This window comes from Nicotiana tabacum, chromosome 5, assembly GCF_000715075.1.
Source record: "Nicotiana tabacum cultivar K326 chromosome 5, ASM71507v2, whole genome shotgun sequence".
Lineage (NCBI taxonomy): Eukaryota > Viridiplantae > Streptophyta > Magnoliopsida > Solanales > Solanaceae > Nicotiana > Nicotiana tabacum.
Window position 1 is genome coordinate 142421266 of NC_134084.1, and position 25138 is coordinate 142446403.

The window sequence follows — 25138 nt, forward strand, 5'->3', positions numbered from 1 at the left end:
TCTATCTGATCCATAGTTATGGAACAGAGGTGGGATATCCAATCTTTGACTACTTCTGGTATTTCAAATCCAGTCACCCGAGTACCAAACTCTTCAATGCAGCTTTTCCCTTGGACCTGTAGTTCATGTATAGGGGGCGGTGGTAGAGGTGTTCAATCATCCACATTTGTAATAATAGATTGCACCCCTCAAAAAACTCTAATCCGTCCTTACAGGCTGTACGAACTCGGAATATTTCTGCTACGATCATGGGCGCGAGGGTGCTCTTGGCATTGGTAATCAAAACTTTGACGACTCCAGCTACTCGCAAATCAATATTCCTATCCTTTCTTGGAAACACTAAGAAGCCTAGAAATGCCACCATGAAAGCAAAACATCTATGTACTTCCCACTTTGATCTGTTTCCGTTACTGCAAAGTCCACCTTCTGGGTCATCCAATCCTCTTAAATGACCATACCGCTGGTACAAAAAGTGTAAAGTGGAAAATCCCTGTGTCAGATCTGCATTTTGGACTTGCTTGGTTATTTTCAATAAGTCCAAAAATTTGTGGGGAGTAACGACCCTTGGAGCTATCAAGTATTTGTGTCTTAAACCCTCTGTACTCCCAATATAACCCTCCATTTCCCCCAAGGTAGGTGTAAGCTCAAAATCCAAGAAATGCAGAACATTGTGAGTGAGTCCCAGAATGTTACTAATGCTCCTATTACATCACTCCTAGGCTTAATCTTCAATAATCCAGTGAGAGCCCCCAGGTAGTGGTTGACCTTGTCTTGCCCCTGTTTTCCCAAATCCTCCCACCACATGTGGAGGTCCAACGGAATCTGAGTCATAACCTTCATCGGCAAATTTTGAATTATGCTCATTCTGCACATTTAGATTAGGGTGATTGGTTTAAAACAAAAATGAGTTTTATTTAAAACTAATAAAATAATAAATAAAAAGAAAAAAAGGTTTATCTTTGCAAAATTCAGAGAAATCATGCCTACTTTTGCAAATAAGGCCCTTCAGCAATTCAGAAGGGAAGATTTTAGGGCTATGTTTTCTAGGTGGCCAAAAATTGACAAAGGGACCGTTGGTGGCTATTCTTGCAAAAACGGTCTTCCGGCATCCCGTCGGGACATTTCTGGCTATTTGGACAAAAACGACATCACCTAACTTTATTTATGACAAGAATGACAACATTTTATATTTTTGGTTATTTTTGCAAAAGCGGGGCTGGACCCGATGAGGGTTGCCTACGTATCTCACATCCGATGAGAATCAAACCTACATATTTCAGTCAGTTTTTGACATAATTGAAAAATATGACTCATTTCTAAATGGCTTTTCCTCTTCTTCTTTTTTTTTTTAAAAAAATTTCGGCAGAGTTTCGGTATATTTTGAACACCAGGTTTTTCAGAAACGGATGATTTCCTCTTTCACCTCAATTTTGTTTTTTCTTGATTTTCCTTCCTTATCCTAGAAACTGGTCAACATGCAAACCGAAGCAAATAATTGTACAAGTAGCACGTGTAGACGTGTGATTTTTGACCCTCCCTGAAATTTCACCCATTTTAGCATGTAAATATTTAGTTTAGGCCTAATATCGATATTACAACTAATTTTGACTCTTTTACTTTATTTCGTCACAAAAAAATAAAAAATATTTTAGTTTACGTATCTTTCGTAAATTTAAATAAAAAATATACAAAAACAATACCTTATTTTTATTTTTATTTTTATATAATCTTGAAAACACAAAAAATAATTTTATGTTTTATAGTTTAGTTCAATTAATTAAAATTAGTTTTATATTTGTATATTATAATTGTACATAATTTTAGAAGGAGGAATTAGTTTTAGGTTGGTTTTTTCCGTCTTTATAAATCTTGTAATCCATTTTTTTTAGTCTTTGGCCAAATTCCCTAGCCAATAATTCCTAGGCCCATACCCCTAACCTAATCCCTACCCCTATATATAGTATCTAACACCTAAAATAAACGGACACACATAAACGGACCCAAAAACCTTTCTTCTTCCTCTTGAAGGAAAACAACAGATCTTCATCATGAGAGCAGCTCCAAATAACAACCAAAAGTCCTCTTTTTTTCTCCATGAATAAGCCTTGAAAACTCCATAAAAACCAGCAAAAAGAGCTCCATTTTTTCCACTAAAAACAGCCGCTCAAACAGCTATGAGAATCCCTCTATCTCCATCAAAATCGCAGCAGCCATCCTCCTTAGTAAAGGGCTGCACAAACCTGCTGCAATCGGCATAAAAACAGCCTTGAAACTAGCTTCTTTCGAGCTAAAATCAACTCCAAAACGTAGCTGAATTCTCTGTCCGAAACAGCTCCAAAACTGAGTCGTGAGGCCATTCCGAAACCACCAAAAATCTGTTGTGAATCTGCTGAAAAATCAGTCCAAAAACCCCCAGTAAATCACTTCATTTTCAGCTCCAAATCGCTGCAAAAAACGTAGCAGTTCACCTCCAAAAATCAGCCCCAAAACCCATGAGAGTTAGCCCCAAAATTCAGCTAGAACCTGATGCAAAAAGCAGCCAAAATCAGCGCACAAACATAGTAGCTCCAAGGTTGAGCTCGAGTCCGCCGGTGAATTTAGGTTCGAGCGAGCTTCGGTCTTGGTTCGTGAGTCCCGAACAAGTTTTATTGATATGATTACTGTAGAGACTTTATATTGATTTTAACATTGGAAAATAGATTGGGTGAAGTTCTCTTAAAAAGGTTAGTTTATTTGTCTATTGTTTCCATATTACCTTTTGCTTAGTCATTTTCTCTTCTCAAGTAAATGTTATGTTGCTCCTGATGTGCTTGGTCTTTTGGTTGCGTAAGTTTGATTTAATTAAGCTTTCTATCTCTCTTTAATTAATTATGGAGATCTAATGATTGGTATTGTTTAATTAAAATTCCAATTAGTCATGCTTTGCAAGAATAATGGTTAGTTGGGCAGTATGCGAAAGCCAATTAAGAACAACAAATTTGGGCTTTAACATTTATTTACGCAATGGTTATAACTGATAGTTTTAGCAAAAGGATTTAAGCCAAAATCTTGTACAAATGGATTTCAAGGTAGTAGACCTTCCAAGTTTGAGTGGGCCGCTTGTTAGGAACAAAATGGGCTGCCAATTGACCTTCGGATATAACAATTAATTGGGCTCATTAATTAGTTGAGGTGTGCCATATTAGCCAAACGTATATTTATGGCCCTCAAAAGAGTAATTCGATTACCTATTGAGATTAGAATTCGAGGTGCGCCATTAGCGAATTTTCCATGCCCCTCGCAAACTTGAAAGCGCGTAGTTGCTTTAGGCGCACAATTTAAAGTTACCTTCTTAAACTCGGGTGTGCATTTATGTGACCCAAATCCAAATCTCAACAATGTTAGATAAAATATGTCGGGGACCGCAGGTGCATTTATGTGACGTGGTTCAAGACGTGTTTTAAATAACGTTGAAATCTTCCTAAAAAATTAAATAAAAGCGGTTATAAAGATAAAATGCACACAGGTTTAAAAGTGTACTAAAATTAGATAATCAGGCCAATTATAACAGTTGAGCGACCGTGCTAGAACCACGGAACTCGGAAATGCCTAACACCTTCTCCCGGGTTAACAGAATTCCTTACCCGGATTTTTGTATTCGCGGACTATAAAACAGAGTCAATCTTTTCCTTGATTCGGGATTTGAACCGGTGACTTGGGACACCATAAATTATCCCAAGTGGCGACTCTGAATCTTTAAATAAAATAATCTCGTTTCGATTGTCCTTTAATTGGAAAAACTCTCTTTACACCCCTTTCTCGGGGTATAGATAAAAAAAAGGAGGTGTGACAGCACGTAAAATGCATCATGATGATCTTTTGATTTTTGGGGTACACCTGTCCTAGATGGACCCAACCCCTGTGTGAGTCCCCAAAGTCAAATGCACGTGATGCAAACAAACGTTCCTACTAAGGATCCAGTATGAGGCTATTTTATTCTAGGGATACAACCTGGGTGTATTGTTCTAGGCATGGCTTACCCGAGCGCACAACTCGAGCCGAGGGGAAAACGTACCCGTAACCAAAAGGCCATCCGGCTTTGTAACTGATCCGATCCTCGTTCTAAATTAGGGTGTGACTCTAACAGAAAAGAAGTCACGCCAACGTGCACTTCCCAGAAGATTTAGAAGACTCATAGAGAAGAAGGGTTTCGTAACAGTTTATATACAGTTCAAACAACATCAAAGCGGTAAAAAGCAGCATTTAGCACATTAGGCTCAGACATGTAATAAAAATCAGATAATAAATAAAAGCCAAGTATAACAGTTATTCTAAGCTCGAATTTTTGAACCCTGAACCAAACGTTCTGGGTTCTTTATCCCCAGCAGAGTCGCTAGAGCTGTCACACCTCCTTTTTACACCCGAGGGGGCATATAAGGGAGTTTTTCCAATTAAAATGACATTAATTGAAATGGAATTATTTATTTATTTATTTAGAGTCGCCACTTGGAATAATTTATTATGGTGTCCCAAGTCACCAGTTTATTTTTAAAATTCCAAATCGAGGAAAATCAACTTTATTTAAAAGTCTGCGAAACCAAAAAATCTAGATAAGGAATTCTGTTAACCCGGGAGTAGGTGTTAGGCATTCCCGGGTTCCGTGGTTCTAGCATGGTCGCTTAACTATCAATAATTGGTCTAATTATCTGATTAACTACAAGTTTTAAACCTACTGTGCATTTTTAGCTTTTTAACTGCTTTTAATTATTTTAAACCCTTTTAGGTTTTATGGAATTATTTCTTGAACAAATTACGATTTTCTTACACTTGCCGTTTTGGAACACACTGCAAACCACGCAATATGAAATGCACTCGCGATTCGCGACATGTTTATTTTATTATTATTTGAAGTTGTTATGATCCGGTCACATGAAATGTGCACCCAAATTTGGGAATTAGCTATCACGACTATGTCACGGGAATCGTACCTATAGTCACGATGGTTTATTAATCGCGCCTAAAGCAAACTACGAATGTTCATATTTAAAACTAATTCGAAGTTTAATATAAGACTACTAATTGTATACATGTTTGGGGTAGATGTGTTACACCTTTAATCATTTTGGATAAAGGAGTTGGGCTAGCAGTAGCTCAGTGGGTTATTCGATCAAAGAAATAAAGGTGATGAGGTCGTTTGGGCTCGAAATTAAGCCCAGAAGTAAACGAACCTCAAAGGATTTTGCCAAGTCCTAAATTGACCATGGTTGTCTCAACTTGGGGTAACATCATGCTGGCTCAGTCACGATTATTTACTAGCTGGGCATGTCCTACCTTTGCATTTTAAGCTAATAAGACTTACACAACATACACTTTTTTCCAAAATTATAAATCAAGCCACTTTTATGTAGAAAAATCAGAAAAACTGAGTTTTTAACATTTATTACACTACATGTGATTTGTAAGACATAAAAAGAAATGAGTTTATACTATAGTTCACAAGGTAAGCTTATAACTAGGTCAAACTATTGGGTTTAACGCCCAGGCCCAATGGCCTAGGCCCAGACTCGTTTGAGATTGTTTTTCCCCATTGGGCTCATTTACGAGTCTGGCCCAACTTGAATCGCAGAAACAAGCCTTCAACTTTAAAGATCTGGCTCATAGCCTTGGCTATTGCACCATTGTGCTTACATTACAAAAATATAATAGCAAAATAATTACTTAATACATTCCTGACAGTATTAGCTTTAATCGCAATACATGAAATCAGAACCTAATTAACTACAGTGCATCAGGTAAGGACAAAGCTTTCCAAAAATCAGAACATTATATTATGGCCTATTAAGACATAAACTACTGCATTAATAACTAATCTATTACATTAGAATTCTATGAGAAAAATACAACAGCTAATCCTATCCCAATTTGTGGGAAAAACCGACAGTCCAATGAACATTCACTCCCTTTGGATATAGTTGATCCATCAAGCTTCGTTCACAGATATGAGGCTCTCAACTTCAATAGCAAAAAACAAATCCAGTTTTTGGGCTTTAACACATGCTGATTTGGCCAATTAGTGGCCAAATCCACAAGTTATAGCCTATAGGCACATGACCTCAAACAAAACATTACGCTAGTATCATTTGTGAGCAGAAGAAGAATGATAAAACAACTTCAGTAATCAAAGTTCAGAATCAGTATAAGGTTTTGACTAAAAAAAATTTCAGACTTAGCCATTTTTTCAAAGAGGGAGTTACAAGCATCAGTAAACCAAACAAAAGGGCTCATGCTAGTTCATTTCCATATTTAAGCTCACACAGTAAAATTTACTATATCTATAACGAATTAATCAACTATTATATGAAATAATCTCATTCATTACACATAATTTGCAACTTGACAATATTATATCATTCCAAATAGGCAGTACATCAAGAGAGGTGAAATCAGTACCTTAACAACAACAAAAACTAGCAGTAAACAGATGAAATGTTGACTGAAACTTTAAAGAAGGAGAAGCAAACAAAACCCAAACAGCAGCAATAAGGAATCAACCCAGAAAACCAAGAACCATCACTCAAACTTCTCAGAAATCAAAGTATTTGAGAAATCAGCCTAAAAACTAACTAGGAAAACTGATGCTTTTTCCAAAAAAATTTAAGGATTTTTCTTTGTATTCTGAAAAACTTTAGGTGCAGTTATGCTAATGAATCTCTGTGCAGAATGAAGGAATAGCTTTCCTTTTATAGGGTATGTCCAAAAAAGCATCAAAATGGCATATTCTACCCTAAATTCCACAAAAGTCAGATAGTACAGCATATTTGGACAATTGTCTGTCCTTTTTCAGCGCAATTCTAGCATTTTTATGCTGGAAATGGGGACAACTGTACAGATGCTAGAACCTTCTGATATTTACCTTATGTAAAACTAGCTTTACCCTTTCATTTACTGATTATTTCAATTCTAACCAGTATTCTGATCCTATTTTGATTCCGGAAATCCATTTAGGACCTTCTAGAACCAGCTAAGTGATTTGTTTCAATTGTATCAACTTATAGCCTTGGGGTATTACCCTTTACTTCTGAAATTAACCTAAAGTCTAAGGTATCTAGATTTCAATTCTAACCATTTAAACCTAATTGACGAGTTTTACCTAACTATCCCTGCACAAATACTGAATTAAAAACTTATAGCTAAACAGTAACTAAACAAAAGCAGAATGCTCATGTAAAGAAACCTAGAAATCAACTTAATTATTTTTCCATTAAACAGATTAATCAACTAAAGCTAACGTTAACTAATCAGAGACCGTCCAAGTAGGTTGTTTAATTAAACTCCTAAAACTATTCTAATCAACTTCAAACCAAACATTGAATATCAAACAAACAACTATAAGAGAGAAACAAACTCAACAGAATAGTCAATTTTATCAAAACCCTAAAATGATTAGACCTAAGTAACCTAAACTTACGCAAATTGAAATTAAACTTCAAATGATGAAATTTTAGCATGCTTTAATTAACCTAATAAACATATGCAAACAAACAAGCTAAACAGTCATGAAAAAAAAGAAGAAGAGAAAACCTAAAGTTGCAACATGTGGCTAAAAAGAAGAAAGAACATGAAAGAGATAAACAAAAGAAGAAAGAAAAAAGAACGAAAAAGGAATTACCAAAACTCGCTTCGAATTTGAACCGATCATGAACTCGGACAAGCTTCAGTGGGGTAAAATGAACTTGGACGACCATTAATCGACTGTTCTCCACAAGAACAATCGACTAATGGAAGTCTTGGGTTCAAACGACCCAGAAATTGAATGGAAATTAAAAGGAAAAAAACTAGGGTTTGACTTTTAGATCCAAGATCCGAGAATTTCCAGACTTGTTTGAAAGAAATAGTTGGGACATATGGGAAGAGGAGGGTGAAGTGATTCTATGGTGTTAATTTGAGGCGGTTTGGAGGTACTCCGCTGCCGTAATACGATTTCCGAGTGGCAGAGCCGTCGAGGAATTTTAGGGCAGCTAGGGTTAGTCTCTGAGAGAGAGAAAAGAGAATGGGGGGGGGGTGTTTTGGGGGTTAGGGGGAGCTATTCAGACAGTTATAAGGGAATTAAGTGACCAGTTCTGAGCCGTTGGATCAAAAGAATCCAACGGCTGTGATTGAAAGACAGGTAAACGGCATCGTTTTTGGGTAGTGGGGATTGGACCGGGTGGACTGGTCTTTGGGCTTGGGTTTGAATGGGATTTTAAAATTAATTGGGCCAATTTTAAAGACAAAATACATTCTTCCTATTTTTCTTTTCTTTGTTTTTCCTTTTTCTTTTCTCTAATTTGTAAAATTAAACTAATTATCTATTTATAATATCTACAAAAATTAGTTAATCCTAAATTAATGAAGAGGAAAATACTAATCTAATATTATAAGCTAAAATGTAAACCTGAACAGTACTATTTTTTTGTGATTTTTATTTTAATAAAGCAATTAATTAACAAATTATTCCTAAAACATGAACACAAAATCTAATATGCAATGTATGATATTTTTGGGAGATTTTTCATGATTTTAACAAAAATTAAACGTGCACACAAAAAATACAAACAATTAATAAAAATACTACAAAAATCCTAAAAATTGAAAAACAAGTTGAAAAAAATTTATTTCTTCAATTTTGTAGGAGTAATTTAGTAGGCAAAAATCACATGCTCACACTAATTCCATGTCTCCACCCGTTAAGGCATAAGCACAATATGAACCTGAAATCTCATGGTTTTCTCTTACATCATTAACCATTCGGCCGTAACCTTTTGTGTATTTTGATATCTGGTTTTATCTTCCTCAACTTGTTTACCTCTACGTTCAATATAATCTAGTGTGCGGATCAAATAAGGATACATTATTATTCTCTGGATCATGCTCATTCTTGTTGGGATGAACAGTCTTCCAAGAATTGAATTAAACCGATTTTCTTGAAAAAGGCATTGGATTCAGTTACTAGGAATATAATCTATATGTTTTGTTATTTTCAGTATCTCTCGAGAAGATGCATGTATACATTCAATCTCCTCTACCCCAATTTTTCCCCTTTGATTCAATAACCTTTACTATTGCTTTACAACCCCCAAACATTCTTTTCTAAAAAAAAAAAAAAAAAATCCATCAATTTTTTCTTCCAATGATGCAACATTATCAAAGACAATAACATCAACACAATCGTTCAAACTAAATCACAATAATTGCACAAGAAAGCTATTATAAAATCCTGCCACATCGAACCAAGAAATGCACCTAAACTATAAAGCTTTATTTTTTCCATTGAAACCAAGAACCAGCAAAAATCGTTCAATCACCAGAAACTTAAGCATGACACCAAAGCACTTAAGCCTTTTGAATATTTGCTTCTTAATATAGTAACAACAACTCAATAAAATCCCACAAGTGTGGTATGGGGAGAGGGTAGTGTGTACGTAGACCTTACCCCTATTCTGGGGTAGAGAGGCTGATTCCAAAAGATCCTCGACTCAAAAAGACGAAAAGAGACAATAGATTAGTAACAATAACAAGAGAAGCCAAAAAAAATAATATCATCGTCCTAAGAGCTAGAAATTAGAGGGATTTCTTGATATAAAGATAATATGATTAGACTCAAATGATAAAGAGCGTACACAACACTATATTCTCAATCTTTGCTTTATACATCATCAATATCTTTGAGAATTCTCTATCACCAAAACAAATAGTACTCTTACCAGTCAAATTCTTGACAAGGATATCAATCAGTAGTTTCATCTTTCTATCGTCGTATAAGATGAAGTACCCAATTTTTTCTAATGTTATAATCAGAAAGATGTTTATCATTTTCAAGATGGCGACCATCTAACAACAAATGTAACCTATCCCTATAATCTCCTTTTTCTTGGACCGTTTTTATAATATTTCCAATTTCAAACGAAGTTCTGACTTCTAGGGTTATTATTTCTGCCTTATATGTCCTAATAATGATCGGATAAACTTCATCTTCTCTATAATCTCCGCGAAGACGCAACACAAGATGGAGTGTGGATTCCTTCTGAATGTTATAATCAGCAAGTGTTCGACCATCTTCGAGTTGTTTTCCAGCATAAATTAACCTTTGTTGGTCTGGAGGAATTCCTTCCTTGTCTTGAATCTTTGTTTTAACATTGTCAATGGTGTCTGAGCTCTCAACTTCGAGTGTTATGGTCTTTCCAGTAAGGGTCTTGACGAAGATTAATTTGCATATCTGTAATTGCATGCAAAGAAAAAATATTCAGCATTGTGGAAAATGATTAATAGAAAAAATGTATTTCATTCGCTCGTGTTCATGCAGGGTTGGGGAAGGGTCACACCCCAGAGGCGTATCCAAGTTGAGGGATATGGGTTCACGTGAACCCATACTGTTATCCCTAAACTATGTATAGCAATGTTATATTTCTTCAAAATTATCTAAATATATGTGTGTGAGCCCATGGTCAAAGACTGTTATGGTGCAATTATTATTGGGTGCACATCTACAAGTTAAATTGGCTGTTCAAATCCCACTCTGAACAGTTTGTTTTTTGGCATACATACATACATACATACATACATACATACATATACATACATACATACATACATACATACATATATATACATATATATACATACATACATATACATACATACACATACATATATATATATATATATATACATACATACATATACATACATATAATATATGTGTGTGTATGTATGTATTCATATATTAAAGACTAATGACGATATATTAAAAATTATTGATAGATGTGCACCCGAGAGCTTCACTTCTAGTTTTTTTTGTCTATATCTTCTCAATTGGGATTCTTGGGGTCCTCGTCATTTGCACCAAATCGAAGCAAATTTATTCAAACACTTTCATTTGAAGATTTCCAGTGTCTTGCTAGCCTAACATGGCATTTTACTATAAGGTGAAGTGTAATACATTCATCCAAAATAATACTTGGGTTTCCTTGCTTGAATTTTTAGTTTTATTTTGAGGTCATTCCTAAAATTCATGTAAATAGAGAAAATCATATATCAAAGTTCAAGAAAAGATAGTCACCTTAAATAATTTTTTTTTTTTTTTTTTTGAGATTCTTCTGACTATTAGATGAAAAAACTGTTGTTATGTAAAATTTTATTTTATTTATGTGCATTCTTTGTATATTAAAATTATTATGAGAGTTCAATTATTCAAACTTTACTTATCCTACAGAAATCGTGGTGGACAAGGTAACATTGGAAATTCATTATGGAGGATTTTTTGGATCGCATCCTGTCTTAAACTATGAAGGAGGAAGGGGAAAGGTACACTCCGTACATAATATAGATCCTGATTGTTTGTCATATATAGAACTTTTGGCTATAATGAAAGAACTTGGTTATTCTGAAAATTGTCTTATATATTATAATACACCTAACCAAGATATTGCTGATGGATTGGTGTTGTTAACTTCCGATAAAATGGTATTAGAGATGGTGAAAAACCATAAAAATATTGATATTTTTGAGTTGTATGTTGAGGAGAACTTGATGGATTTTGGAGGAAATGTTGAAGCTGCGGGTGAAATTGGCTCTTATGATGCAGGGGGGTATGGAAAAGCTTTGGCGGATAATACACAAGGAGAGGGAGGTGTATTTGGCTGAAAATAACATTGAAGAGGATAAATCAGTTGAGGATAGTGACTCAGATAGAACATATTCACCCGAGAGCGATGAAGAAAATAATTCTGAAGATGACTTCGAATACTTCGCGGACGGTGATACTCTTAGAGACTCATTTAAAGTTATGACTTCGACTCATATAAATAAACTTTTACAGAATAATCTCAACCCAGGAATTACAAGAGATATTGATGTGCCATATATTGACCACACGATAATTAAAAATATCCATAATGACTCATATTATGGAAGATCTGATGGTCTATCTGAAGAAGGTGTTCCAAGTGATTCAGAGGACTTAAGTGGTGATGATGAGACAAAGTGTGATGCTCCTAATAAAGATATTGAATGGTTTAATGAAGAGACTGATATGGAAAATCCAATATTGTTCACAGGTTGGGTTTTTCTTCAGTTCAACAATTTAGGAAGGCTCTTAGACAACATGCAATAAAGAATGGGTTTGAAGTTGGATTCGAAAAAAATGAAAGTGATAAGAGTCACTGCACATTGCAAAAGATTGTGTGGATGGAGAATTCATGCTAGCCATTGGAAAAAGACCACTGCGTTTCAGATTAAAACTCTTTATGGAATGCCCCATAGGTGCCCTAGGACATTCAAGAATAAAATTGCCCATTCTACTTGGGTTGCCAAAAGGTTCATGAAGGATCTTCTTGATGCGCCAAACTGGAGCATACAAGGTTTTAGAAGAACTGTAAAGAGAAAATGTGGTGTAATAATCTCTAAAAAGCAAGGGTATAGAGCGAGAAAAACAGCAACTGAGTGGATTAAGGGCAATTTTTATAAGCAATTTCATAGAGTCAGGGATTATTGTGAAATGGTTTTGAAGCAAAATCCAGGTTCTGCAGCATTCTTATGCCTTGACAGATATTCATTGCAACAACTGCCTTCTTTCAAGAGAGTGTTCATCATGTTTTCTGCTTTGAAAGAAGGGTTTATGTCAGGCTGTAGACCTATGATTGGCTTAGATGCATGTTTCTTAAAAGGCCCTTTAGGAGGGCAACTTATGGCAGCTATTGCAAGAGATGGGAACAACCAAATGTTTCCATTAGCTATTGCAGTTGTGGAGTCCGAGTGTAAAGAGAGCTGGACATGGTTCCTAGAATCCTTAATAGATCAAATTGGAGTGCCTGAAGAAAAAGGATGGGCTTTTATGTCTGACAGACAAAAGGTACGCATCTATCGTTTTATACATAAACTTATCTTCTTTTTTTTCTTCCTTTTTTCCATAGCTAATATTGTATAATTTACTTTGTAGGGTCTCCTTGAATCCTTTAAGAAAGTTATGCCAAATGTTGATCACAGGTTCTGTGTTAGGCATATGTATGCCAATTTCAAACTTAGGTTCAAAGATAAAAACTGAAAGACTTGATGTGGGCAGCAGCTAGATCATATACTATTGTAGATTTTGAAAAGTATATGGAATTGATCAAGAAAGAAAATACAGAAGCTCATCGATGGTTATCAAAAATTGGAGCCAACCAGTGGAGTAAGTCAGCTTTTTCAACATTGCCAAAATGTGATATGTTGAGCAATAATATCTGTGAAATCTTTAACCACTGGATTCAAGAAGCTAGAGACCAACCAATACTAACCATGTTGGAGATCATTCGAAGAAAGATGATGTGTAGGTTGCAAGAAAGATGTGAATGGATTAAAGATTACGATGGACTAGTTTGTCCAAGGATCATGGACAAGATTGAAGAGACCAAAGAACAAACTTTAGATTGTGAACAGATAGAAGCTGGAAATGGAATTTGGGAGGTTCATGAAGGGTTGGAAATATACGTGACTAAACTCAAGGAAAAGGTATGTACTTGTAGAAAATGGGATGTAACAGGTATACCATGTAGACACGGAGTTAGCGCCATAATGACTGCTCGTCGTGAACCAGAAGACTTTGTACATCCATTTTACCATGTTTCGACATTCAAGAAAGCTTATTCTGGGACAATTATTCCAATACCAGATCAATCACAATGGGAAATTGCACCGGGTGATCCTATTCTACCACCTGAAGCTTCAGATAATAAACCCGGAAGACCAAGAAAGAGCAGGAAAAAAGGTATAGATGAACCAATAAATCCCAACAAGGTGAGGAAGTTTGACTATCCTCATGAATGCAGCAACTGTCATGAGATCGGACACAATAAAAAGACATGCAAAAATCCCAGCAAGCCAAGGCAAAAAAGAATTGTTCAGGTATTTTTCTTGATTAGCTTAAGCTTTTTATTTTTCTTCTTTTTTCTTTTTATACTTGATTTGGCTTCTTTTTTTTTTGTGTGTTCAATAGAACAATGGAAGAGGTGCTAATGGTGTGAGTGAGCTTAATAAGTTGCCCACTAATCCTAGAGGTTGGGAAAGAGGAATAGAAATAGAGATAAATAATAATAGCTATGGTAGAGCAATAACTAGAGGCAGGGGAGCAACTAATTTGCAGTCCATGAATGGTAGAGGCAGGGGCAGAGGAAGAGCGAGAGGAATGGGAAAGCAAAATAAACATGGTCCATGTTGTGGAATAGGGAACTGGAATGGTATCGGAATGTCAAACATGAACCAATTTGTACTGGCCTCACAGGTAATAATAGGGTATTTTTCATACCATATGTTAATAATAGATGTTTTATCAATAATTTTCTACCCTAATTGTAACTTTTGGTTTTTAAGGTTCAACCACCTAGACCAAGTCAAATTGCTTCTTCAGCTACACAACTTGGAACATCTCAACTGCACACCTTTTGGAGATGCTATTTTCTCAACTCAAGCGTCAGCAACTGGACGAGTTGTCCAAAATAGTGTAGGAAACTCATCTAGTGAGTGGGATAGCCTCCTTGACTTTGCATCAAGGATGTTCCTTGATTAATAGTCCAAATTGTGATGGATCATCTAATTTTCTCAATTTCGATTACAATTGAAGTTCTTTGGATCACCCAATCAAGGCATATATGCGTTGGAACAATTGAATTTGCATGGTCATGATATTTTTGTAATATATTCAATGAGTGATTGGGTTTATTCCAACATGTTCATTGTTGTCCTTTAACAATTGCAGTTCTTTGGTACTTATATTTATTTAATGGTAGGGAATGAAAAATATTCCAATATGTTCGTTTTTTTAAGTTACTGGGAATGTACTAGCGCCAAAACTATTCCCTCCAAAAAGAGGGTTTATTCTGAATTTTTATTTTTAGTGATAATAGTTTTTCTTTTCCAACTGATTTTTGATTATAAGGGGGTTGCCGTTCTCATTCAAAATGTGAAGAGGGTATAGTTTCCCGAGCCTTAAAGGTTAAGGGGGTAAACTGGATTTTACTCTAAAAGTATAGTAAAAGTGTTTCGGTGGAAGATGACTTAGTTGAGGTGTTCAAGTAAACTTTCTTTGATGGTTTAAGTATTTGTCTATGTATTCTGCCAAATTTAAAATATATTATTAATCCTATTAGTCCCGTAAATTCCTTAATTTACATGTTGTTGGTAATGCTATTATTTTGTGTGAATGATTAAACGCATTAGCGCTATTTCAACTGCAGTGCGACAAATTTATCGGATGAGCCAAGCTTTGCATGTTGTGGCTACTTTCGAAAACAGCTTATTTAATTTATTCTTTTACATTTAGGGTGCGTTTGGTATGAAAGAAATGTTTTCCTAGAAAATAAAAATGATTAGTTTTATCACTTATTTTCTCTTGTTTGGTTTAGGGGTGTGCATTCGAATCGATTTATCGATAAATCGAATCGATTATTTGTTATCTGTTTATCGATTTATCGATTTTGATTTCGAAATTTTCCTTATCGATTAATCGATTTCGATTTTGTCCTCTTCGATAATCTGTTTATCGATAAACTGATAAAATATACTAAAAAGACAAATATACCCTTATTCTATCATACCCTTTCCTTTACTCTAAGTCCCTAACCCTATTATTTCCTCTACCCATTCTTTAGGAATCAAGGAGAGAACACAATTTCTTAGGGGATCAAAATGATGAAAGTGTTGAGGCTGTTGACTAGATCAATTGCAATTAAGGTTGTTTTATTGTTGTTGCTCGGCACTGTCATTGCCTCGACCCTAGTTTGGTTGGTGAGTGAAATTTTTTTTACGGAAACTATTTTTTATTGTTTCGTTAGAGAGTAAAAAATATTTTTTTATGCTTCTCTCCTCGACCCTTCACCCAATTCCCAGGTTTCCTTGCTCCCCCCCCCCCCCCCCACACACACACAAATACCTAATATTTTCAGGACTTCATTTTTTTCGATAATTTAATTATTCTTCTAAAAAATTCACACAAATCCAAAGAAACTAATGTGTTGCTTTATTTTTTTACGCAAAAAAATGTTGAAATTTATGCTCATTAACTATAAAGAAAATATTCTTTTTTTGGTTGAAAAAGAAAGTATTCTTTCTATAACATGAAAATAAAGTAATCATTTTATTGAAATAAAAAAAATACTTTCTCCACATCATGAAAAAAATACTCATTATGTTGAAATGAAAGAAAATATTCATTTGTTGAAATGAAAAAAAATCTATCTATAACATGAAAAGAAAGTACTATTAATGATATTTTTATTTAGGGTGGGGTGGGACGAGGGTTGGGGTGGGTAGATTGGTGGGGATGGGAAATAGAATGGAGAAGGTTGAAAATGAGTTTTGGAAAATATTTTCCCTTCTCTTGATAAGAAAAATATTTTCCTCCAATTGGAGGAAAATAAGTTGATGAGGAAAATGTCTTCCAAAACATTTAAGCTAATCAAATATGAAAAAATTAGAAAATACTTTCCGTCGTAACAAACACACCCTTAATGTTTGTTTTGACGTGTATTCAGTTCTTTTTTAATTTGTGTTTTTAATAGCAAGCAACTCTGTAAAAGAACAGCTTCTTTCTAGGGACAATAAAGACAATTTCACAACCCGGATGCTTCTTAATTTCCAACTAGTAGCCGAATTTGAGTTGTCACATTAACACAAGAATACTTAATTAGAAATTGCTTCTACAGAAATTTCTCAATGCTAGAACAAGAATAGCAGAAAATAATCACGTAATTTGAAATGAAAGTTTAAGATCAAGTGATCCAGAAGCTCCAGGGTATGTCAAAATTCAATACTGCCTCCGGTCTACTTTAATTAATTTTTTAGCCTTCCTTTATGGTCCATAGTATTTAATTTTTTCAGATATCAAGAAAAAATTAACTTCTTTTTTCCAAAGTTCCCCTTTGAGTAAAGAGTCTGAGAGATTTGTTATATTCCTAATGAACAAATTAAGGTTCATATGGTCAATTTCATTGTTAATTAATGCTAAAAGGTAGATTTCTTAATATGTGTGTAAACAACTAAAAATCAATTAAAATGGATGGAGATTAAAAGTGTGCCAAAGTCAACCAAGTTCAGCTAGGGTTTGCTAATGGTCTAATTCTTTTCAGTAGAGGAGATATGCAATCAGGAAAGATACTCCATCAATATTTTCAAGTGTTTTCTGCAGCATCAGGTCTAATTGCAAATCCAAAAAATGTTGTCTTTACTTTGGTGGAATGAGCATCATGACTCAGCAACAAATTATGGACATGTTAGGTTACACTAAAGGTGAACTACCCTTTAGATACCCGGGTGTTCCCAATAAGCACTAAGAGGTTATCTGCTATTCAATGTGAACCTCTAATTGAGAGAATGTTAAGTAGGATTCAAAGACGAACAACAAAATTTTATCATATGTTGGAAGAACAATGTTAGTTGAGAGTATTCTATTTGCTTAATATTCTGGGCTCAGATATTCATTTTGCTAAGAAAAATCATCCAGTTCATAGAAACAATTTGTAGGAGATTCTTGTGGACATGAACTGCTGAACCTACCGGAAAGACTTTGATTGCCTGGGACAAACTGTGTGCCCCAAAAGTAGTATGGGGCCTTAATTTCACCAATGTGGAGATGTGGAACAAAGCAGTCATTTGCAAGCCCTTATGGAACAGTTGCACAAAGAAGGAGAAATTGTGGGTACAATAGATACATTCATACTACATAAAAGGAAACACAGCTTGAAATACAGATCCCAATAGTGCATGTGAGCACGTGATTTTTGCTTCACACGACAATCGCTCCAAAAAGAAATAAAAAAAATATATAATTGGCCCCGCTGTACAATTTCGGATTTCTGTGCGGCACCTTGTGGATTTATTTGTGATTTTGGCCCATTCTTATTTATTTACTTTATTAAAATAAAATTCAAAAAATATATATGTGTCCTGCGTAATTCAAACCGTAATTCGGTCATTAAATAGAAAATCGTGAATAGGCATTTTTCGTCCATGATTTTGTTTGGTTTGACTTTACCGGTTTTGAAATACTTTAGTATGTGCGCAAATAATTATATTTGAGTGTGTATTTAATTTTAATTTGATTTTTTTTTAGTTTTGTTTTAAAATAAATAAGAAAAGAAATAAAAATAAAAAATAAAAAAAAGAGAGAAAGAAAAGGCCCTTCCGGACTTGGGCCAATTTGTTAAAATTGGCCCAACGAACTCAGCCCAAGCCACCAGTCCAAACAGCCCACCCCCAGGCCATGAAACGACGTAGTTTAACACCAAAGCTACGTCGTTTCGATGCCAACCCATCACAACCGTTTAAACCAAGCCGATCCAACGGTCCAAGATCAATCCCCATAACCCACCAATAAACCCGACCCGTCTCACCCGGACCGACCCTAACCCTTCACCCTTGGAACGACGTCGTTCCCTGTTAGCCGAAGGATCCTGGCCCTTCATCTCGTCTCATCCAACGGCCAGGATCCATTTGCCCACTAACTATATAAGTACATAACACTACCCTACCCCCCTATCCAATACCCCAGCTGCTTCGTCTCCCCAAACGAACAGCCCTAAAACCCTAGCCGCCTCTGCATACTTCCGCCATGAAAGCCGGCGGCATGGATGCCGGTGACCTTCCCTTGAACACCATAGGACCCCCAGGCCATCCTGAACCCAAATCTACCAACCCCATGTTTCGAATCACCCCCAGGTCCTCGAATCTTCATTCGAAGATTCGAGTCAAAACTCGATCTGACCCAACCAACCCCAGTTTTGTACCAGATACTCCCCAGACCCCCCTCGTGACCGAACCATACTTGGTTTGGTCCGAATCTAACCAGGGAAACATGAATCCCGGATCTGAGTTTTGGAACTTTGTAGTTCCTCGTCACTAGTTCATACCCGTTCGAGCCAAAGAAATTAAGGTCCAAGGGACCTTAATCGAAGTGTTTCTCATCTGAGAAACACTTCGATTAAAGTCCGTTCAGCCTTAAGAAAGTCTGTCCAAGTCCGGTTCAAGGTTTCCGATTTTTCAAGATTTGAGGTGAGTCTGCCTTCTTCCCTTATTTGTTTGGTCCATGTGAGGGATTAGATGTCTGTTCATGTTTTGTGTCAATTTGTGTTTTGAATTTTTATCAACTTTTGTTCGTCCACTCTGTTTGAACATCTGTGTTTGTCTGAATCCTTCTCCTCCTATTCTGATACGGCATGCGTATTGGTTGTATTCCAATTTGTACTAACTAACTGATTCCTCGGATGCACCATTCTATTTTAATCAGTATAAGTCGAGTCATGTGTCCCATACTTCTGAATGTTTGATTTTCGGCTACGATTGTGTACGATAATGCTAATATAGTCGAGTCGACATGAGTCGTCAATTAGTTTCAACTATCTGAGCATAGCAAAGCGATTTGTTTCTGTCGAACATTTTTTTTTTTTTGAATCAATTGAGAAACAATTTTGTTTACTTATAGCTGTTGATTTAGATCAGTAATGTAAAAGGGATGTTTGGTTAAAATGCTGAATTGGATGGCATGTGCACTCCTGCACAACATTTGCATTGGTGCACCTCATGTGCATTGGTGCTCCTCATGTGCTTTGTGCACAACCTGTGGCCTGCATAAAGGTCCTTGTTTGATTTTAAAATGTTTTGACAGCATATGCTATCCTACTGCCCATACTTGGCTTTAGTTTAAAGAAGTGTTTAAACCTTTTAAAAGTAAAATCTGCCAGGGAATGTTGATGGGGTTTAATATTTAATTAGCTAAAGTTTGGAATTGAAAATAGAAGGCACATGGGAAGGGTACTGGATTTCTGAAAACAGGCTGTTTAAAAAAGAGTAGGATAGGGACTTATAAAAGGGGAGATAAAAACATTGGGAAAGGAGGATCTGAGATTAGGACACAGGGATTAGAGAAGAAACACACACACACTGTGAAGATAGAAAGAAAAGAGAGAGTTGACAGAAATAGAAAGGGAGCAAGAAAGAGGAAAAACAGATTAGGAAATCAGAAATTTGGTCTTGTTTGTCTGAACTTCATCTATTGTCAATACATTAAGCAGTGTTGCTTCTTCTAAAATCCCATCGAGATTATTGTTAGTGTTTTGTGGCATTTGGTATATTCCGGAATTGGATTGTCTGAAGCATTGTTGCTATCACACTGTGTGCTATTTCGTTTGGCTGTCATTTTCCTTCAACTCTAGTTCCACCTCGCATCAGAATCCTTTTCTTTTATGCTGTTCTGTTTGTTGTTGCTATTCTGCTCACTGTTGTTGCTGCCCTGTCCTGCTGCTACTACTAGTCCTGCTTCTTTCTGCTGCTGATTTCCACATCTTCTTCTTCTTCTCCTTTGCATTTTCAGCATTTCCAGGTACACATTTCAAGTCCCATATTGATGTAATTAAAATAGTTGGAAAGCATGAAATGAAAAGAGGTTGAAGAAGTTCAAGTATTTGTCGTAGTATTCATAATACATTAACAGGCCTGTGAAAGTTGATTTAGCTTATGATTCAACAGTTCGAAAGTATGTATTGATATTTGACTGAGTTTACCCTGTTGTATTTTAATTCTGTAGTTGTTTGTCAGTAGGGGCATGTATATTTCGACTCTGTACAATACTGTTCTTGTTTCATTTAGTTTTTGTTTAGTTAAGACTAGTCCACATAAGTTTAGTTAAGTTAAACTCGAGAAGTGCTCGGATTAAGTGTTGTATTTCGTTTAGCTCGTACATGATTCCTTGCCAAACTAAAGTACTTTACTTTGCTAGTTATCCTTTAATCTAGTCCAAATAAGTTCAGTTTAGTTCAACTCAAGAAATGTTCGGATTAGGTATTGCATTTCATCAATCTCGTATGTAGTCTTTTGTTCGACTGAAACGTCCTCGCAAGGCATGGCGTTTTTACTTTATAAGTAGTTAATCAGAAACTGACAAAATCCGGATTAGGCAAAAGCCTATAATTGAATTAGCATGTACTTTTTCTTCTAGTTTTAAAGACAAATGCATTAGAAATGTAGCCATTTTAGGATATCCTTTTCTAAAATAGAGATGAGCCTCGCCAAATAAAGATGCAAAATTGCGGGGCCCTCAATAAATAACCATGATAATTATTCAGAATTCAAGATAGGCCATTTAATAAATTTCGTGGCCTTATACAAAGATAATAACGCGTTAGACTCTGTTGGCGCGGTTTAATTAAATCGCATTCTTAAATTCGGGTGCACATTGATGTGACCCAAATCCGAATCTCAACAAAGTCAAAATGTGTTAACAACTACGGGCGCATTGATTGTGACGTGGTTCGAGACGCATTTTCACGATGTTGCAATTCTATAAAATAAATGATAATAATAAAAGCGGTTTAAACTTAATAAAAGCACGTAAGTCATAACATGTATTTAAATCAGATATTTAGCCATTATAACAATTTAAGCGACCGTGCTAGAACCACGGGATTCGAGGGTGCCTAACACCTTCCCTCGGGTCAACAGAATTCCTTACTTAGAATTTCTGGTTCGCAGACTTCACTTGGAAAAGTCGAAAATTTCCTCGATTTGGGATTCAAGATAAACCGGTGACTTGGGACACCAAAAACCAAACCTTTCCCAAGTGGCGACTCTGAATTAAATAAATAATCCCATTTCGAATATTGTCACTTAAATTGGAAAAACTCCACCCGCGCATCTAACCCTTCGGGGCAGGGCGCGCAAAAAGGAGGTGTGACAGCTCTGGCGACTCTGCTGGGGAAGACGGACCCAGAACCACTGGTTCAGGGTTCAAGAATTCGAGCTTAGAATAATTATTATATTTGGCTTTATTATCTGATCTTTATTACATGTTTTTGCATAATGTGCCAAATGCTGTCTTTTACCGCTTTGATATTATCTGAACTGTATATAAACTGTGCCGAAACCCTTCTCTTCTTACCTCCGGGGAGAAGCTCGCTGGTCGAGACTCCCTATTCTGTTAATGTCAACACCTAAAATAAGAAAGAGGACGGACAAGTTACAAAGCCGGACGATCTCGCGGGTCCCCGGTACGTAGCCCCCTCCTCGACTCGAGTTGTCCGCTCGGGTACACAGTCTGGAACAAATACCAAGGTTTAAACCTAGTATAACGAAACTTCATGCCGGATCCCTAATAGGAACGCTTATTTGCATCACATTGCATTTGACTTAGGGGACTCAACACAGGGGTTGGGTCCGTCTAGGACAGGCAACCTGAAATGGAAAGACCATCATGCTGCATTCCTATCTGTGTTATGCATTTATTTGCTTCGATTCTGCATGTCGACCGGTTCATAAAAAAAAAAGGGAAAGTAACAGCGTAGGGGAGATAATTACTTAATTTTGGAAAAATAAAACCAATGTCCAAGTAGTGTCAAAACCTTGCCGAAATTTTCTTAAAAAAAAAAGAAAAAAAAAACTGTCTTGTTTATTGAGAGTCATTAAAAAAAAATTTATAAAAATCTTCTTTTATCACTTTCAAAATCAAAAAAAAAGGGGTATTTATTTTTAAAGTAAAAAAAAAAAAAAAAAAAAATTCATAATTCAAAAAAAATGTGTTGTTTCTTTCGTAGTGCCCCTTTTATGAATTCAGACTAAAGGTCCAAATTTTTCCTAAAAAGAAATACAATATAATCTTTATCTCTTTTCAAAAATGTAAAAAATACGCATTCTTGATTTCTAGGTTTATTCGATTTTTTCCCTATTTTACGATATCCCCGAACTACGCCGGTTTGATTCTCACCGGATGTGAGATACGTAGGCAACCCTCGTCGGGTTCAACCCCCATTTTGCTAAAATAGCCAAAATCAAAAAAAATATATGTTTCAAATTTTTAAAGAGTCATAAATAAGTCAGGTGATGCTGTTTTGACATGAATAGCCGAATGTTCCCGAAAGGGACGCCGGAAGGCTGACTTTGCATAAATAGCCACTTTTGGGTTTTCCTTAGCATGTTTAGACCCACACAGCCTTAAAATCTTCTTCCCCGGAGTGCTTAAAGGCCGTGTTCAAAGCTTGGTCCCCTCTGTAAAATATTTTGAGTCAGTCATTTTTGTTAAAATCACCTTAATAAATGTGCAGGATGAGCACGATGCAAAATGAACATTTTTCAATAATGACCAAAATCCCTATCAAGTTACGGCTATGGTGGAATGATCTAGGTGTTGAAGGGCAAAATGAGGTTAAGAAAAATCTGAAAGGTCTTGTGGGTCTGTTGGAAATCCAGCCTCGGGGAGATATCATAAGAGCTTTGGTTACCTATTGGGACCCGGCGCACAATGTTTTCCATTTCTCTGATTTTGAGCTCACCCCAACTTTGGAAGAAATGGCCGGATACATCGGGAATACTGAACTTCCGTTGAAGCAAAAATACTTGGTCGCCCCGAGAGTCGTCACGGTACATCGGTTCCTGGATTCATTGAAAATACCTAGAACAGTCCACAACCCGGATCTAGCAGCCGGATTCTGTACTCCATGCTTCATATATGATAGATACGGTCACGAGGGGGGATTCAATAATCCAATCAACAAACTGTGCAGCAAAGGAGTTCGTCAGAAGTGGGACGAGCACAGACGGGTGGCGTTCATGATAACGTTTCTGGGACTTCTGGTATTTCCCAGGAAAGATGGAAACATTGATTTGAAGATATCGGGGGTCGTCAGCACTTTACTCACGCAAAGTGACAGTACTCTCGCGCCTATGGTGGTATCCGACATCTTTCGAGCTCTCACAACTTGTAAAGCTGGGGGAAATTTCTTCGAAGGTTGTAACTTGCTCCTGCAGATATGGATGACCGAGCACCTTTGCCATCATTCCGAGATTTTGAGCCGTGGTTCCCCGGGTAAGACCCGCATAGAAGAATCTTACGCAAGAGCCAAAGAGATCAGTTTGCCCGAAGGAGTCCTGGCTTGGACCTCGTTCTTTCAAGCTCTTACTGCCAGCCAAATACAATGGAAGTTGGGATGGTTGCCCGTTGATGAGGTCTTATATATGTCAGCGACTAAAACTCATTTCTTGCTGATGGGGCTTAAGAGCATTCAACCTTACGCACCCGGCCGAGTTTTAAGACAGTTCGGAAAATGCCAGACAGTACCTCATGAGGAAGATCTAAGCACTCAAGCAATCGAGATAAGTCCTAACGGACAGTTCCCAGAAGCAAAGATTCGCCAAATCTGGAACGAGGGTCAATATTTGAAATCAGATACTTGCGTGCGGGATCAAGCCAAAGGAGAAACGGCGCCAGGTTACCTTGCATGGTACAGAAGGGAACTCGAGCACGAAAGGCCAGCTAAGAGACCCCACATCCGGAATTTTACCGAATCATCACAAAAGCAGTGGGATTGGTTAGCAAAAGAAAGAGGCTATTGCACCGAAATCAGCAGGTTAAAGCAACAAGTGGAAAAATTGAAATATGAACACAACGTGCAAGTTGCTACCGATCTGGGAGAACGGAACAGGTTGATTCAAGAAAATGAAATGCTCAGAGCCCAGATCAAACAGATAAGGTTGGATGCAGATGGACAACCAAGGCGTCGATCGGACGAGCAGTTGATAAAAGGGCTAAAAGGTGAAATCAGGGAATGGCGAGATGGTTTGGAGAAATCTGAAAACATCATAGCAGAGCTCAAAGCACAGTGGGGCACAAGAACAGACAAGCATCGCAGGTACTTGAATCGATTGGAAAGCGACCATGAGAAGACTGTTGCTAAGATAAAGAGAGAGATGGCTGCACTTGAGATCAAAACAGCTAATCAGGCCAAGGATTTCCAAATTGAGAGCAGATACTGGTATGACTCATTAGCCCAGATGAAGTTGGAAGTACGACGACTGAAGCATCAGCATGTACAAGATGCTCAAGTTTTCAAGATATGCAGCGATCAGACAAGACGCCTGCTCGTAGAGAAGAAGCAAACCAGAGATAGGATCAAGGCCATTGCCCATGCCATCACCAGACGATGCCTACGATGTGAGAACATGTCCAGCGCTACCGTCCTCTCGGCAGTAATGGGTTATGTCAAGCAGACTATGCACGAGCTAGAGCAACTTGAGTGGGATCTCACGCCTAGGACCGCGGCGAGGCCGAACGACGCCCCGCGGAAACCAATTTTTAAAACCATAATGCATTCATAGGTCAAATCTG

The 25138-nt window shown here is 36.7% G+C and overlaps 1 protein-coding gene and 1 pseudogene across 1 annotated transcript; one reads left to right on the top strand and one right to left on the bottom strand.

Annotated features, from left to right (window-relative positions):
• Positions 1-9766: 9766 nt before the first annotated feature.
• Positions 9767-25138, bottom strand: part of LOC142181007 (polyubiquitin-like) — a 37454-nt pseudogene continuing 22082 nt past the window's right edge.
• Positions 12867-14776, top strand: LOC142181256 (uncharacterized). Its single transcript, XM_075254155.1, has 3 exons — positions 12867-13899; positions 13991-14275; positions 14365-14776. The coding sequence occupies exons 1-3, from the start codon at positions 13069-13071 to the stop codon at positions 14491-14493; spliced, it is 1245 nt and encodes a 414-aa protein (XP_075110256.1). The 5' UTR covers positions 12867-13068; the 3' UTR covers positions 14494-14776.

Bases quoted from the DNA above. Each gene is read 5' to 3' on its own strand.
- LOC142181256 (XM_075254155.1), top strand. From the start codon at position 13,069: ATGTGGGCAGCAGCTAGATCATATACTATTGTAGATTTTGAAAAGTAT. The intron at 13,900-13,990 runs GTATTTTTCTTG...TGTGTTCAATAG, and splicing joins GGCAAAAAAGAATTGTTCAG to AACAATGGAAGAGGTGCTAA. The intron at 14,276-14,364 runs GTAATAATAGGG...TTGGTTTTTAAG, and splicing joins AATTTGTACTGGCCTCACAG to GTTCAACCACCTAGACCAAG.